At 38.9% G+C, this 18553-nt stretch overlaps 1 protein-coding gene across 2 annotated transcripts in view; it reads right to left on the minus strand.

The window, feature by feature from the left end:
* The window catches only part of SPNS2 (sphingolipid transporter 2), a 162167-nt gene that overhangs the window by 29081 nt on the left and 114533 nt on the right, over positions 1 to 18553 (minus strand). For both annotated transcript variants that reach the window (XM_040336708.1, XM_040336709.1), the window contains exons 4-8: positions 14654 to 14805; positions 9654 to 9720; positions 5961 to 6091; positions 3376 to 3528; positions 3096 to 3285 (exon numbers count right to left, since the gene is read on the minus strand). In XM_040336708.1, coding sequence (XP_040192642.1) covers positions 3096 to 3285; positions 3376 to 3528; positions 5961 to 6091; positions 9654 to 9720; positions 14654 to 14805 — 693 coding nt within the window. The remainder of the gene's footprint in view (positions 1 to 3095; positions 3286 to 3375; positions 3529 to 5960; positions 6092 to 9653; positions 9721 to 14653; positions 14806 to 18553) is intronic.

Raw genomic sequence — 18553 nt, forward strand, 5'->3', positions numbered from 1 at the left:
ATTTGTAATAGAAAGTCCTTACCCATGATGTTAATCTGAACACAAACAGTAACATAGTCTTTCCAGTCATTGTTTTCCCTTACTAGCTCTTTGCGTATTTGAATTGCTGCTATTATGTTGTATAGCTTTGAAGAACAATATGGTTTTATCTTGCATGTAATTTCTTTAGGTAGGTTCAATTTCACAACCTTTTGTCCATGCAATATTAAATATTAAGCAAGCTGGACAAATACAGTACATTTTTACTGTCAGTAAAGGATCCAGTCATAGATCCTCTGTATGACCAACACATGTATACTCCTTAGCATACATTGAGTTACTAAAACTGGAAAGTGCAAAATCTCCAGTTTTAGTAAATCAACTGGAAGCTGATTGGTTTCTATGCACAGGTATATATATATATATATATATATATATATATATATATATATATATATATATATATATATATAAAACAATGTAGCAAGTCATTTTACTTATTTGCAAAGCTGGCAGTGTACTGTGCACGTTATGCTTTATGGCTTTGTGATAGTAGAGCTACCTCTTGCGACTTCTCTTTCTAGCTCCTGCACCACCCTTTCTCCTTCAACTCTGCTATGGCAAGTGCCAACAATTTACTAGAGGTGGCCAGTTATACCTAAAATGCAATAAAGTAAATAACAATTATAGATATTGAAACCGATGTGCTTATCACTACCACCATCCTGGACATAAGTGACCACACTCCCTATTGGTGACATGACTCTTTTGTGACAGTATGCAGCAGACAAGCTAACGAGGTATGGCTCATGAGCAACTTGTGTTCCAACACAGTCAGTTAATTCCTTACAGTTTGTAGATTTGGATATATGTATGGAAGAGTTTTTGGGTAAGTTTCATTGTTGTTAGTGTTAACCCATTCTATTTTTCAGTAGGACAGAAAGTGATATTGAATCTAAAATTGTACAGTTGTCACTGGAACAGAAGTTGTGAATAAGTCTTTTAAATGGAGATTTTCCTTTACTTTGGAGATATGTCCTCTTAATTTGTGTATTCTGGGCAGGAAGTGGACAGAAATCTCTTCAATGGGATTCACAAAAGAAAAAAAAACCCTGGCAGGGGTTTTAATCATTCCGTAAACTATCCAAAGCTTAAAAATGTGCCCATAGATACACTAACAAATGTATAATTTGCAAATGACAGTTGTCAACAAATAGATTTGTGGTTTACATTATATTCCCTAGCCTGAATAATTTGTAAGAATTGTTATTGTACAGTGCTGTGGAGAGAAATCCCTGGATCACCTTTGCTTACAGGGCTGGCAGCACTGCATTATAACAAACTAAATGTTTTCAAGTGCCCAAGAGCAAACATTTTCCTGCTCCTTGGCCCATGAAAAAGATAAACGGTGGTCATAAAATCATTTTTGTTGTATTATAGCCTAGAACTGCTTCAGGAGAAAACAGCTTCACAGAAAAAAAAGGTACACACCTCAGTACAACCTCATTCCTGATCTTATTTTGTAGCATTACGTTTTCAATTGAAAATAACCTCTTATCGCCAAGTATGCAGTGGTGTTAACATTACTGTGAATGTAATGTATTTATAGCATAACATTGGATTATCAATGAGTTCTGAAGAGGGAACAACAGAAGATTTCAGTTTATTTGAGTTGTTAAGACTACTGATGAATATATTATTTTAAGGTGAAGGTCAGTTTTAATTAAAAACCCATTAGCCCACTCTCCCTAGGCTCCTAACCTAATTGAACCTAAACACCCCCAACCAGATGCTTACTTACCCCTCGCTAGCTCTGGTCTATCTTATTTGAACCAAAATGTCTGATGCTGGTTGTGCCTGTGTAGTGACTTCCAATAGACTTGAATGGGGTGGGGCCATAACCTCTACATCTCTAGTGTTATGCCGCGTACACACCATCACTTTATGTGATGGAAAAAAACGACATTTTCTAGGAAGTAAAAAACTACGTTTTTGAAACTTCAATTTTCAAAAATGACATTGCCTACACACCATCGTTTTTTCACAATGCTCTAGCAAAGCGAGGTTACGTTCACCACTTTTTTCCATTGAAGCTCGCTTCATAACTAGCTTCTGGGCATGCGCGGGTTTAAAAACGTTGTTTTAAACGTCGTTTTTTGCTACACACGGTCAATTTTTGTGAAACAAAAAACGACGTTTTTTGAAAAACGAGCATGCTTCAATTTTTTTTTGTCGTTTTTCACAAGACATAAAACAACGTTTTCCCCCACACACGGTCATTTAAATTGACGTTTTTAAAAATGTCGTTTTTTTCATCACATAAAGTGATGGTGTGTACGCGGCATCAGAGTTTGTCCTTATTAAAGTCATATTTGGGCATATGCAGGAACCTCAATATTTATTCTTTAATAATTATGACTGCTTTAACAGAGACCACTAATGGCTGTTAAAAAAAGTTATTTTCATAAAAGTGCATGTGCAATTCTTTTGAGCTCCTCCCAAAAAGCTAAATATACAGCTGAAACATTTAAAAGGAATTGTTTTGACTGCCAAAATGTTTGTAATTGAATGCACCTTTCCTTGTGATCCAATCCACATATTCATGAGTTGCACTGCATGGGGGGCTTGGGAGGGTGGGTGACAAAAATCAGCAGCATCTATAATTCTGTGGGTGATGCCCAGTACCCTTCCCCTTGTCTACTCTTGAAACTACTATGTAAAAAAAATAATAATGCGGATGCTTACCCTGGGCTCTGTCCCTCCTTTGGAGCTAAGCACCTTCCTTTACTATACATGGACTTACAAAACAATTGAAAGACTTTTGAAAATACACACATTTTTTTTTTATATAAATTTGCCCGAAGTTCCTAAATTAAACAATTAAAAATAAAAAATTTTTGTAAATTTTGTGTGCAGGAATAAGGCTTTTGCAGCAAGGTATAGTGTTAGTAGTACCAGGGTGCATGGCACTAATTCTTAAGCAGGAAAATGACACAATGTGCAATCTGGATAGCAGCTGAGCTGCACAGAAGGCTTGTTGCAGCCTCACTGGGTAAAACTAATTTTTATCAGCAGAAAAGCAGAAGACAGAAGATTTTTCCAATACTGGAACTTACATATGCAGCTATGCTGCTACTTTTGGCAGCGACGAAGACCAGGCAAATGAAGATAGCTGATCCCAGCATGCCAACAGCACAGACAAGTGGGTCAGCACGTTGTGTTTTCAAACGGCACCACTTAGTAGCTCCAGCCCCCGTTATTACACCAAGAAAGCCAGTGATACAGGTGATTGCTCCAAAAATCAGGCTGTTTAAAAATAGAAATCTGTATTATTTTTTTCCAATAAAAAATGGTTAACTACAATGATAAATAATTAATATTTGCTTCAGTATTGACCTGTCTTTGTTGCTGCATGGTCCAAAGTTGCAGGGTTCCACTGTTTTCTGCACCACTTGGGCTCTGTACAGATAGAGGGGAATCCACATGCCCAAAGCCCCCGTTGCAAACGACACTGTGGACGTTGCCAATGAAGAGAAGACATAACTGCGGCTGGTGATAAAATAAAATACATAAGTTAATAACACAATTAACAAACAATGAGATTTGGCGGAGTCATTGATTTTACAGATATCTGTACTGGCAAGTGATACCGTGAGTAATAAAGCCACCTAAAACTGATATTTTATTAATGGTGATATTTATTATTTTATCGATTATTGTAGTTTTTATTAACCCCCCTGGCGGTATTCCCGAGTCTGGCTCGGGGTGGAATTTCAGAACCAAAAGCGGTAACCCCGAGCCAGACTCGGGATCGCCTTGCAGTGTCCACAGGCAGGGAATTACTTGCCTTGTCCCTGGATCCTGCGATGCCTCGCCGCTGTGTGATCGAGCGCTGTCCTCGCTGCCGAGCTCCGTTCCCTGCGACATTATGACGCACGGGGGCGGAGATCAGCGCCAAATTAAAAAAAGGAAATACACACAATACATACATTATACTGTAATCTTAAAGATTACAGTACTGTATGTAAAAAATACACACCCCGTTGTCCATAGTGGTCTTCCCAGTGTCCTGCATGCACTTTTATATAATAAAAACTGTTCTTTCTGCCTGGAAACTGGAGATTGTCCATAGCAACCAAAAAGTGTCCCTTTATGTCAAAAGTGGTTTTAGACCAGCTATCACTTGAAGAATTAAGCAATAGCAATTTGTGGGGAAATTCGTCATCAAAAAATAAAAGTAATGACAGCGACAATTCTGCAACTGAGCAAATTTAATTTCATTATTAATATATTATTTGTTATAATTATTTATATTTATTTATTGTATTATAATTTATGATTTTGTGTTTCAAACTTTATCATACCCAAGATGTCTACTAAACTCTTGTTTGGACAGATTTAAGTGAGTTATTCCTAAGAATTACAGGCCTACAATACAAAATGCCAAATTTTCATGCAAAATAATGGTACCACTTTCAGCACCTAAAATCTGACATAATCATACCGCCAGGGAGGTTAAAAGTAAAACAACAACAGTATATACATGGTAAATATCATTCATTCATTATGACACTTATACAAAGTATCATAATGAAGTCTAAATAGGTTTTCTATAGATTCTTTGAAACATGCAGTCCGAGCCTAAGTTGCGTCAGTAACAAACATTTATATTCTAGAGAGCATGTACTGATAATATACAAGGTTCAGACCTATCAAGTAATGTAATATCAAACAGAATACAGAAAACTCTCATGTAAAACCCATGTATAACTATAACAAGGGGGTTCAAGGAGGGTCGAGTCTACTTGTGGACAACCAATTCAGGCCGTACACCTGTAGCTCGCACATCATGGAAATAGCAATGAAATTAAAGAACAGAGAACAAGGGCCAACCGGCGAGATACAATTATAGTTAAGGACCATTAGGGGTTTTTGCAATGTCAGAGGTGGGTATGGGAGAGGAGCCAAAGCTAGAGATGTCCCACATTACCCATATTTTATTAAATTTGGCTAAGGTCTCCTCATTTAGGGCTATCAAGTATTCCATGGCTTGAATTTCAGAAAGAGTTGTGGTAAGATGGTTTTGTGATGGTGTCTCTACTGATTTCCAGTGCCTAGAAATTATAGAAATTAGATGTCAAGTTGCGGTTAAAATGTGTATCCAAGGTTTTTGAGCTTTTTGGTATACCTTTAAATGGAAGGCATAGAAGATATTGCACAGGGTCTAAAGGTAGGCCCGTATCTAGGACTTGTTCCAGTACTCTTTGTACAATGACCTAGAACTTCTGAATTTGGGGACAGGACCAGAAGATATGCACCATGGATCCGACATCCACGGAGCATTTACAGTGTGTAAGAGTGTCCTGTACCAGTGCATCATAATTTTGTAGATGTTTTCTTTATAAGTTACACATCTAGAGGTTTTGGAAGTAGCCTCCTAGATCATTCGTCAGCTAATCAAAGGTATAGGACGGTTGACATAGTGATATTTTTTTAAGGTGTAGCCGTGGAGTCCGTCCCTGGATTATACTGTATGTCGTGGTTATTCTAACTATGAGATCTCTGTGCCTGCAGACCCACTCAAGTAAGGTGAACCAACAAAGTCCCCAAGACACAGAAGATACTGTATATTTAATGAAAACTGAAGCACAATTAAGAAGTGGTCAGGGGAGGTTTTTCCTGTCACAGTGCTATTTTAGAGCAGCAGGGGGGACTTTATGAATAAGTCTTTATGAATAAGTACTACCTTGCAACAGAATTGATAAATGTCCCCAAAAGTGTTTGCTGCAGTCAGTGCCCCCACTGCACATTGATTCGAGAACTTCATGAACAACAGGGACAGAATTCTTGATATGTGCTTATTCTTATTTCATATACATGAATATTGATGATATATTTTGAAGCCCACTGGAAGAACTGAGAGAAGCATGTGCCACCTACACAGTATGTAATAAGCAGTTATGTTTATATATACAGCTTACTTTTTAATGAGAGCCTTCATGTCTCGAAACCATGAACTCCGTGCCTTGAGCTGTTCTACATGGCCTCTTTTGGCAATTGGTACAAATATCAGGATTAAAGACCCAGTTATCATGCCCAACACTGGTGAGACCTGGAAGAGATGTCATGCTGTTAAATGCATTGATGAAACTACGAATTTTAAAGAGAATACATTCTTTTATGAATACAATTAGAACCATATTTATAAGTATTGTAAAATATTAATTTAACTATTACAAGCAATCACCTCAGTTTCATTATACATGCATAATAAGTCGGCATATAGTAATTTGTAGCCACAGACAAGGACATATGAAGCTTTATCCTAGTAAATGAAAGATATTGCTGTTTTCTAGAAGAGAGATTGTGATGAGTATTTTTGGAAGGTTGTGATCAGAGTGTTAAGTATGTGTTCAGCCAGCATTGGGTATTTAGCATCTGATTATTTCTAATGAGCCTCAGCGATGATGCCACATAATCCTACGCACAGTCCTGCATGTACCTATCTTCAGGTTTATTGCCAGGGGGACGTATTCACTAGTTTCCTGGTCTACCTACATGTGGCATGTTTTCAGCTTCATCTTATGGATAAAATATCTACAGTATACACTAATGCAGCTTGACATTTTGATACTCTAATATGTTATATATTGGTTGGCTTCTGTGGTTTCCATGATGACCTTTACAACTGCAAAGCATAGATGTGTATAGTATGACAAACAGATGTGCACAGATGGTACCTCACAGTCATCACCGGTTTGACAGGACAGACTGCACATTGAGTACGACAAGGCTCAAAGTATTCCAGACAGTTTTACATTTTGCGTATTAGTTTAGGTGAAATAAGGCAGAATTTCAACCCTCTCCCAATCCTCCAATCAATATTTATATCCACGACCCTGCAATACCCCACCTCAAAACGGGCTGGAATAGGTGCCATCTCAGTACTCTTCATAGAATCCTGTGGAGAATCTAAGTGGGCCAATGGCACCAGTATTATATTGTCACTGCCCCTCCTACAGTCCCTCCAATAAGAATATAGGTAGTATGCATTCCGGAATTGCACCAGGACAGAACCTTGGCTGTCTTGATTGGACCAATTTTGGGAAAAGAGATTCCCACCAAGTTCTTTAAAACCATGCAGGGGACTCAACTGTATTGTTTAACATTCCACTTGAGTATATCTTTGAGTATATCAAATATAAACAAGAGACTCCGTTATCATTTAGTGTTCAGATTTGATAGGCCACAGGTATAATTGTTTGTGATGTGAATTTGTTTCCCTGGTTAGTTTTTTGGTTTAAGAGAGTTCAGAAAGGGTCAAAGGTAAAGAAGCAACACTTCCTACTTGTTAAGATTTAAAATCATATTTATAACAACACTGTCAAAGCACATTTTTCTATGGAAATGATAATGTGTGAAACCTGGATGCCACAGCACAGAACAATGGAAACAAAGCATGTTTTCCCTTAAATCAGGAAATGGTCTTTGGTATAATCCTAGACAGTGGAAAACAGAAAACATTTGGTGGCAATCACTAATTAATATCAAATGGTTGGAATTTCAGTTAGAACACTGGATTGTTTTTTTAAACAAGTACATGTTTTACAGCCGGTAAAGCACAATCCAGTACCCAGACTAATAATGACAGCTCATTAAATTCAGAATAGTACAAAATAATTATTGTGTTAAATAGGGAACTGCATTAATGCATAAAAAAATCACATACTCTAATAATAACAATAATGCCCCGTACACACGATCGGAATTTCAGATGGAAAAAGTCAGATTCAAGCGGAGTTTAGATATAGAACATGTTCTATTTTTTTCCAATGGAATTCCGTCGGAATTCCGATGTGATTTGGCCAGGCAAAAGCACGATCGTGTGTACATGGCATAATAATAATATGCATAGAATTCCTATAGAATGAAAAAAAGAAAGGTAGATACTTTTACCTTCTAAAAGCCCAGCATGAATCTTCTTGCTGTTTTGGGGTACAAGGGTAATCCATCTGCTCTTGGGGTACAAGGGTAATCCATCTGCTCTTCTTATGTAAGATAATCAGATGGATTACCCATGCACCGAAGAACAATATGATTTATTCTGGGCTTAAGTTTAGACATTAATGGCTGTGTGTTGAGTTATTTTGAGGGGAATAGAAAATTTACACTGCTGGCCTCGTACACACGACCGTTTTCCTTCGACAGAATCCATCAAGAAACTTGGTGGCAGAGCTTTTTTGCCAAGGAAAACGGTCATGTGTATGTTTTTCGTCGAGAAAACTGTTGTGGATCTCGACGAGCATAAAAGAGAACAAGTTCTCTTTTTCCTCATCTGGGAGTCTCAATTTCCTCGTCGTGTTTCTCGTCGGGCTGGTTTACGACGAGGAACACGTTTGTGTGTATGCTTATAAACCCGCGCATGCTCAGAATAAAGTATGAGACGGGAGCACACCTTCGGTAAAAGTAGCGTTCGTAATGGAGATACCTCATTCGTCACGCTGTAACAGACTGAAAAGCGCAAATCGTCTCTTACTAAACTTTTACTTAACACGCAGTAACATGAGATTAGCAAAAGCAGCCCCAAGGGTTGTGCCAGTGGAATCGAACTTCCCCTTTATAGTGCCGTCGTACGTGTTGTACGTCACCGCGTTTGAGAACGACGAGATTTTGTCTTGACAGTGTGTATGCAAAGAAAGCTTATCAAGATTCTCGACAAGCCTGACAAGGAACTCGTCAAGGAAAACGATGTTTCATTTACGACGAGTTCCTCGGTCGTGTGTATGAGGCCTTATACAAGCTGTACTCTCAATACTTTACATTGTAGCAAAGTGTCATTTCTTCAGTGTTGTCACATGAAAAGATATAATAAAATATTTACAAAAATGTGAGGGTGTACTCACTGTTGTGAAATACTGTAGATGACCCAAGTTCTGTTTATGAAAGGTATGTTATATACTGATGTATTTGGGCCCGCTTACTCCTTTGTGGCTCTTAGATGGCTTAAGGATTAAAACTGAAAGATGCCCCAGTGGATAAAGGCTTTACTTCCTAATACTAGTTTTCAGCTTAATATATCAGAAAATATTTTATGGGTCTCTCTCCTTTATGATAAGATGCTGTAATTTGCAATTATTACTATAATGTTAATTACCAAAGCGATGTAATTTTTTTTGCTGACATTTAGTAGACATAGCCTTCAGTACAATTGTTCCACTAAATTTGGCTCCTTGTTTCATTTGCGTCAGTCATGCTAATTTCACATGCATTGAATGATCTGACAGCATGTTTAGTCTTTGCACTAGCCATTGTAAAATTGTTCATGCTAAGATATGCTTGTAAAGCACCATGATGAGATTCAAAGCAATATCAACCAGAAGTTAAATCATTTAACTACAGTAAAATGAAATCCAATTATTCTCGGGCATGTTACACTTCATCACTACTTATTGCAATTGTTATTGAATAAGCCCAAACACATATAAAGAGAAAGGCAGCAACATAATATGTGCTATGCTTCACTAAACCTTTGGCGTTACCATTGGGCTCTTGCCATTTTCTGGTTTCTAGCCAATGTTATACAGGTGTTTATGCATTCTATATCAAGTATCATTTAGTTTTCAGAACTATATAAGTATAGTACAATGTTGTATGTATCAAAACAAATATCTTACCCTCAGAGCCCAGCGCCAGTCCCCTGCAACTTGCTTGACACTTGAACCAGTGATATAGCCTAAGCCACTAAAGGCAACAAAAGAAAATAGAATTGTTGATAATTCAGTCTAGATAGTCAACTGTCTTGTGGGCATTAACTTTTAAAAACTGGAGTTGTTTTACATGCTTATAAGTATACTAAAATCATGTTTAAAAGATTATTATTTTAAAATTTTATGTCTGGGCAAAAAACAAACAAAACAAAAATCATTAAGTACAGCTCCGCAATACATACACATGTTTACATGTGTTATGCCTTTACAGCTACAGAATACACTTTTCCCTTTCCTATGCCATAATGGAAGTTTACTGCTTGGGATTTAGTGCAGCAGAGTCAACATGCTGTCAGCATAAACAGAAAGGTAGAAGCATACTGGATTTGTGGCAGATAAACAGGTATTTTTCTGTAGTTGTAGAGTTTTTAAAGTGATACAACATGGGGAAATGTGCAAGTATTCTCGAGATGTACTGATTTGTACATGTACTGTTTTTTTTCCCTGACATACACATTAATAAAAATGTTATTGAATTTCATCAGACTAGGTAGTAGGGATATCTGTTATGTTAGAGCAAAATCCCATGGCAGAAGGCAGTGCCTACATTTAGTAAAGCAGATGAAAACATATCTTATCTGATAAGCAGAGTAGTTTTGAAGCACAAATACACGCTAGAGACTTTGCATGCTGGGCTCCTGCTGTTTCCTTATTGTGATGCCTATGGTAAATGACAGTAGATTGGTGCTGTTCTTGTTTATTTGTCAGGAAATTATCTCACTGTGCCACTTCACTATAGGAAATTGCTTACAGGAACCCACTTGTATGTTATACGCCATGCAGTCTACTGACTCCCAGTGCAGAGGTCAACTATTGTAGGGGCCGCCAATGTTGACTGTAACAGACGCGGTGCTTTCTGGTACTACTCAAATAGTTGGGCCAGCAAAACAAGTTCTCTAGCCTTATATTTTAATTTTTTGCCAGCTCTGGCACTAAAGATTTTAATCTAAAATGCAATCTAGAAAACCCTACAGCTGAGCTAACATCAGTAAGTTATCACAGTTTATCTTAATGTGCAATCAACTGCAGTCAGAATGCAGAAACAAACTGGGAGTGTACTTCCTAAAGCCTGAGTTAAAGGGGTTGTAAAGGTTTGTCTTTTATTTTCTAAATTCGTTCCTTTAAGCTAGTGCATGGTTGGTTTACTTACCTTTTCCTTCTATTTCCTTTCTAAATGTTTTTTTTCTTTGTTTGAATTTCTCACTTCCCGTTTCTCCTCAGTAAGCTTTCCACCATCATCCCAGCAGTGGAAAGTCATTTAGAACAGCTTACTGAACACCTTACTGAGGAGGAACAGTAAGTGAGAAATTCAGACAAAGAAAAAGGGAAATTGAAGGAAAAGGTAAGTGAACCAACAATGCACAAGCTTAAAGGAACCTATTTAGAAAATAAAAAACATACCTTTACAACCCCTTTAAAGCGGGGGTTCACCCTATCAACGAAAAAAAAAATGTTTTTTTTCTTTTACCATCGAGACAGGCATTGTAGCGCGAGCTACAGTATGCCTGTCCCGAATTTTTTACCCCCGTACTCACCTTGTACGCGTAGATCGAAGATACCGGGGAATGGGCGTGCCTATGGAGACGGAGGATGATTGACGGCCGGCTCTGGCGCGTCACGCTTCTCCGGAAATAGCCGAAATAGGCTTGGCTCTTCACGACGCCTGCGCATAGCCTGTGCGCAGGCGCCGTGAAGAGCCGAGACCTACTCCGGCTGTCTTCGGGGAGAGTGACGTGCCAGGGCCGGCCGTCAATCATCCTCCCTCTCCATAGGCACGCCCATTCCCCGCGGGAGCCGAAATCTACGATGTCCGATTACAAGGTGAGTCCGGGGTTAAAAAAATCGGGACAGGCATACTGTAGCTCGCGCTACAATGCCTGTCTCGATGGTAAAATCAAGCCAGTGAGGGTGAACTACCGCTTTAAGTAATGTTATTATTAAATATATTCATATTAATTATGAGTTATAATTAACCATCTTTGCTTTAGGTACTACCAATCATATTTAAATAGGGACATCTATCGGGTCCAGATAGCTGCACATTCAAGTAACTGATTGAAGAATAATGCGATAAATTATCATTTATATACAGTTTTTGTCTTATAATTGTATGTTTAATTTTAATTCTGACTTCATGCTCATTTAAGAGGCCTATTTCTCTCAAATATTGTTCACAAATCTGTCTAAATCTGTGTTAGTGATTTACTGTAGTTAAATGGTTTAACTTCTGGTTGATATTACCTTTGCCGGGTGTGGCATATTAAGATGCTAATTAGACAGCATGATTATTGCGCAGGTGTGCCTTAGGATGGCCACAATAAAAGGCCACTCTAAAATGTGCAGTTTTATCACACCGCACAATGCCACAAATGTTGGAAGTCTTGAGGGAGCATGCAATTGGCATGCTGACTGCAGGAATGTCCACCAGAGCTGTTGCCCTTAAATTGAATGTTCTTTCTTTACCATAAGCCGTATCCAAAGGCGTTTCCGAGAATTTGGCAGTACATCAAACCGGCCTCACAACCGCAGACCACGTGTAACCACACCAGCCCAGGACTTTCACATCCAGCATCTTCACCTCTAAGATCGTCTGAGACCAGCCACCCGGACAGCTGCTGCAACAATCGGTTTGCATAACCAAAGAATTTCTGCACAAACTGTCATAAACCATCTCAGGGAAGCTCATCTGCAGGCTCCTCGTCCTCATCGGGGTCTCGACCTGACTGCAGCTCGTCATCATAACCGACTTGAGTGTGCAAATGCTCACATTCAATGGCGTCTGGCACTTAGGTAGAAAATAACCGCTCAGTAGTCTTCAAAGAACCTCCTCACTGGAACCAAACCATGGGTGCCGGCAATGCAATAGTGATGCAAAAATACGAAGGAAACTTGGACAGCCGCACTCCAAAAATGTTCTTTTAATTAAAATCGATCACAAAATAAACATGCCACAGCAAAAAAATTGGAACAAAAGCTAACGTTTCGCACTGTAGCTTCAGTGCTTAGTCTTGTACTAGCTATGACTAAGCACTGAAGCTACAGTGCGAAACGTTAGCCTTTGTTCCAATTTTTTTGCTGTGGCATGTTTATTTTGTGATCGATTTTAATTAAAAGAAATTTTTTGGAGTGCGGCTGTCCAAGTTTCCTTTGTATTTTTGCATCACTTTGGAGAGGTGTTCTCTTCATGGATGAATCCTGGTTTTCACTATACAGGGCAGATGGCAGACAGCGGGTATGGCATTGTGTGGGTGAGCGGTTTGCTGATATCAACGTTGTGGGTCGAGTGGCCCATGCTAGCGGTGGGGTTATGTTTTGGGCAGGTGTGTGCTATGGACAATGAACACAGGTGCATTTTATTGATGGCAACCATCACCTCATATTGCAGCATGATAATACACGGCCCCCTGTTGCAAGGATCTGTACACAATTCCTGGAAGCTGAAAACATCCCAGTTCTTGCATGGCCAGCATACTTACTGGACATGTCACCCATTGAGCATGTTAGGGATGCTCTGGATCGGCGTATAGGACAGCATGTTCCAGTTTGTGCCAAAATCCAGCAATTTGGCACAGCCATTGAAGAGGAATGGACCAACATTCCACAGGCCACAATCAACAACTTGATCAACTCTATGCTGTGCTGCACTGCGTGAGGCAAATGGTGACCCCCCAATACAGTAAAACTGCACATTTTTGAGTGGCTTTTTATTGTGGCCAGCCTAAGGCACACCTGTGCAATATTCATGCTGTTTAATCAGCATCTTGATATGCCACACCCATGAGGTGGATGGATTATCTCGGCAAAGGAGAAGTGCTCACCAACACAGATTTAGACAGATTTGTGAACAATATTTGAGAGAAATAGGCCTTTTGTGTACGTAGAAAAAGTCGTAGATCAGCTCATGATAAATAGGGGCAAACACTAATTGTTGCGTTTATAATTTTGCTCAGTGTATATATACAGATAGTTCTTCTGCTTGATATGTCAATATATTTTAGGTGAAATGTGATGTATTAACCTTTAAGGATTTGTTTTAACTTTGTATTGAATAAAACCAGTTGATTTTTTTTAAAAATGGTTGTACTTTTGTTTATATCTGAGAATAAGCATTGAACTCTCCAATTACAGCAGAGGTTTTGGAGATTTTTCAAATCACATTCACACACTCGTTTCATTAAGTGTCTGAGATTTGAATCTGGCTGGTGGCTGTTAAAAAGTTCTTAATACAGAGACTTTGGGGTTGATTCACTAAAACTGGTGTACACAGAATCTGGTGCAGCTGTGCATGGTAGCAAATCAGCTTCTAAATTCGGTTTACTCAGTTAAGCATTGACAATAAAACCTTGAAGCCAATTGGTTTCTATGAAAAGCTGCACCAGATTTTTCACGCTCCAGTTTTAGTAAATTTCCCTATTTGTTACATCAGGTTGTATGTGAGAGACAGCAAGGATCATGTAATGAGCATGGAGCAGCACTCTTGCATTACAAGTTACAACATTTTGCAGTTCTCACTGAGCTTACCTATAATAATATATGAATGTCACAATTTAGTATGTGACACTACAACATTTTGTCAGCTCCGATTGGTAATGTTATATATATGTCAACTATACATTTAAAAGATATGTTGAGGTTTTTTACATTATTTATAACTTGATGTTTTTGGTAAAAGCCCAATAAGTAGATTCTTGTAGCATCATAATGCAAATGGTGCTGATTCATTATGAAATAAGAAGAGCTGTAGTGTCAGTATCCTGATACATGTGCAGTGCATGGTTGTGCATGGAAAGTGAAGGCAGCGCGTGTGACATGGCTAGAAATAGTCACAGTGGTTGTGCTAACTAAGGATTCTCTGCACTGACCACTTCCTGTTTGTAATACAGTACATTACATATAACAATGCTTACCTTCCAAGAGGAATGGCAAAGTAGAAGACTGACAGCATAAGTGTACGGGTATTCTTTGTAAACAGGTCTCCAATGATAGTGGGGGCGATTGTTGAGTAACTGGCTTCCCCAATGCCCACCAAGCCTCGGGAGAGTACAAGCAGCCAAAAATACTGCAAAGGAAGACAGAAAAAGAGAATTATGTTATTTACTAATCACCACACTAAGACAGGCAGGATGGTACTTGGGCTATTCTTTTACCAAAAGAAGGAAAGTGTTAATGCCTAAGTCATTTTCGTTTAGTTGCCACGGAAACTGGTCAGGGGATATGCATTGGGAATATACAACAAACAACAGAAAAGATGGGTGTATCCCTGCTGGCAGGGAGCCTGCTATCAAGTTGGCAGCCCCAACATACAGAAGAAAAAGCATTACACTAATGGCTTGTGTAGTATGTGTTAAGCAATGATAAGCATACGACAGCTTATTCTGTTTATTATCCTTAATATTTTTTGCTACCAATGATAGTTTTGTAGATGCCAACACTGACATGAATGAACTGAGAAATCAGGAATACCCATTAATGTCTACCACATGTATAATGTACTGTACACTTGCAGGTAAAGAATATGTTTTAGCACACAAACACAATTTACAAACAATTGCATGACAAAATACATGTTGCAATTTAGCAAGAGTATATAGAATTGCTAGCACTTAAAGTCTGATTGGTACTATAAAAGAAATGTTACAATCATTTCTGAATTCTAAAACAAATGCATTATTCTGTCACTTAAAGTGGACTAATATTCAAATGATAACTTAAAATGATGTTAAACATTTTGCTGGAATAGACAAGTAAAAAGTAATCGGTTGCAATTGGTTACTTTCCTGGAAAAAATACCTTTCAGGTTACATTCAGTCCTGGTCACACTTCTGAAGGCTTAGGTACTAGGTCATGTGATCTTTCCAGAAAGGGAGAATCAGAGTTCAGATTGCCTGAAGACATTCAGGACAGATCACATCACCAAACTCCTGGGCCTTCGCATGTTACAAGCTTGGGTTGACCAATTGATTTAATGATTTTGTATGAGCTTCCTAACAGCCCTTCTATAAAGACTTTTTTTTTTATCATGTAAGTCTTGTCTTTGATGTAGAATGGTACAGTACAGTACAGTATTATCATTAACATTAGATTTCATAAGTTTTTTTAATAATGGCAGGTAAAAATTAAAACTGTGTATTTTCTATGTGACTTGTTTTTTTTTAGGTGTATGCATCCTATTCTTCCAATTGTAATACCGGTACATCTTTACAGAGATGCTGTTGCTGGACCATTAATTTCAACAAAAATCTTCTCCCTCAAGATAATATGTGCATTTAACATATTCTATGCATGCTTTTTACATGGAGAAAACATATACATACATGGTTGGTAGGGTTAATTAAAGACAATAGTCCATCCAGTTCAACCTGTGTGGGTGCACATGTGTCAGTGTCTATAATTATTTCCCATATCTCTGTATGTTGTGTTCTTTAAGCAAGAATCTTTTAAAAATATCAATACTTCTCGCTGATACCACCAATTTTGAAGGAGAGTTCCACATCCTTATTGCCCTGACAGTGAAAAAAAACCCTGTGCAGCTCAAGGTTACACCGCTTCTCCTTCAATCTCATCGCGTGGCCCCTGTGTCCTCTTAAATTCCCCGGAGACTGAATCGTTTTTCCTACGCTGGGATCACCATTGAGGTATTTGTAAATCGCTATCATGTCCCCTCTCAAGCGTCTGTTCTCCAGCGAGAATAAATTTAGTGCTTGTAGTCGTTCCTCGTAATTGAGGTCCTCCAGTCCCCTATTTATTTTGTTGCCCTTCTTTGGGCTCTCTCCAGCTCCAGCACATCCCTTTTGAGGACTGGTGACCAGAACTGAACAGATTACTCCAAATGTGGCCTTATAAAGTGGCAGGATTATAGTCTATCTCTGGAGTATATCCCCCTTTTTAAGCATGCTAAAATTCTGCCGGCTCAATGGTAGCTAGCTGCAGCTTGACATTGCATGTTTTTTCTCAGTCTGTCTTCTACTAGGACCCCTAGATCTTTCTCCATCCTTGATTCTCCTAGTAAGTAGTTTGCATTTTTTTCCCCAAGTGCATTAGCTTACATTTCTCCACATTAAACCTCATTTGCCATGTAGTTGCCCACCCCATTATTTTATTCAGGTCTTTCTATACATGTTTCAATATCCTGAAGTTAAGTCATTGCCCTGCTTATTTTTGGGTCATCTCCAAAAACTGGGATTGAGCTATTTATCCCATCCTCTATATCATTTATGAATAATTTAAACAGAGTTGGTTATTTGGTCAGAGCCATGGGTACCTCACTTACTACTCCAGATCAGTCTGAGTACATGTTATTTATAGCCACCTTTTGGACAAGCCCCTGTACCCAGTTTTCTATCCAATAACAAACCTTATTGTCCATGTCTGCAGACCTCAGCTTGTAGATACATAGCTGGATTCATGTACAGTTACGACGGCGTATCAGTAGATACGCCGTCGTAACTCCGAATCCGCGCTATCGTACATTTAAGCGTATGCTCAAACTGAGATACGACCGGCATAAGTCTCCTACGCCGTCGTATCTTAGCTGCATATTTACGCTGGCCACTAGGGGCGTGTATGCTGATTTACGCCTAGAATATGTAAATCAGCAAGATACGCCTATTCACGAACGTACCCTTGACCGTCGCAGTAAAGATACGCCGTTTACATAAGGCGTTTTCAGGCGTAAAGATAAACCATCAAAAAGATGGCGCAGCCAATGTTAAGTATGGACGTCTTTTACTGTAAAAAAAAGTATGGACGTCGGACCAGCGTCGTATTTTTCACGTTTTACGTCGTTTGCATAAGTCGATTCAGAATAGGGCTGGGTGTAGGTTACGTGATTTGGAGCATGCGCACTGGGATACGTCCACGGACGGCGCATGCGTCGTTCGTTCGAAGCGTCATTTACGTGAGGTCACGATTAATTTCCATAAAACACGCCCACCTCTTCCACATTTGAATTAGGCGGGCTTACGCCAGACAATTTACGCTACCCCGCCGCAACTTACGGAGCAAGTGCTTTGTGAATACTGCACTTGCCTCTCTAACTTGCGGCGGCGTAACGTAAATAACATACGTTACACCCGCACAAAGTTACGTGAATCTACCTATAAGTGTTTATGCGGAATCGAATGCTTTTGCAAAATCCAGATACACCACATCCACAGGCCTCCGCCTATCTAGATGGCAGCGCACTTCCTCATAGAATGTTAACAGATTGGTCTGGAAGGAACGACCCTTCATAAACCCATGCTGATTGCTACTAATGATACTGTTTTCTTCAGCAAATTCTTGGATATAGTCCCTTATCATCCTCTACAAAAATTTACCTACTATTGATGTTAGGCTGACTGGCCTGTAGTTTCTAGGAATATGTCTCTGCCCTTTTTTGAATATTGGTACCACATTGGCTTTTCTCCAATCAGCTGGTACACTTCCTGTCAGTATGCTGTCCACAAACAAAAGGAATAATGGTCTAGCTATAACATGAGTGAGTTCTTCGAGGACTCTCGTGTAAGCCGTCTGGTCCTGGTGATTTATTTATCTGTTAGCCACAAGGTTGCATCCTGTGATGTGTTACTAATAATAGTTATAGTCAGTATACCCCTCCTTTTTCTGTGTAAAAACTGAGGAGAAGAAAACATTTAGTACTGTTGTCTTCTCTGTGTTACCATCCTCCTATCATCGTCTTTTATGCGGACAATGTGCTTTGATCTCGCTTTTTTACTGTTAATATATCTAAAAAATTCCATGGGATTTTAATTTACTCTCCTCTGCTTTGTGTCTCTTGTAGTCTTTTTTTAGCCCCCCCTGCTTTG

The sequence above is a fragment of the Rana temporaria genome, chromosome 2 (genome assembly GCF_905171775.1).
Source record: "Rana temporaria chromosome 2, aRanTem1.1, whole genome shotgun sequence".
Taxonomy (NCBI): Eukaryota; Metazoa; Chordata; class Amphibia; order Anura; family Ranidae; genus Rana; species Rana temporaria.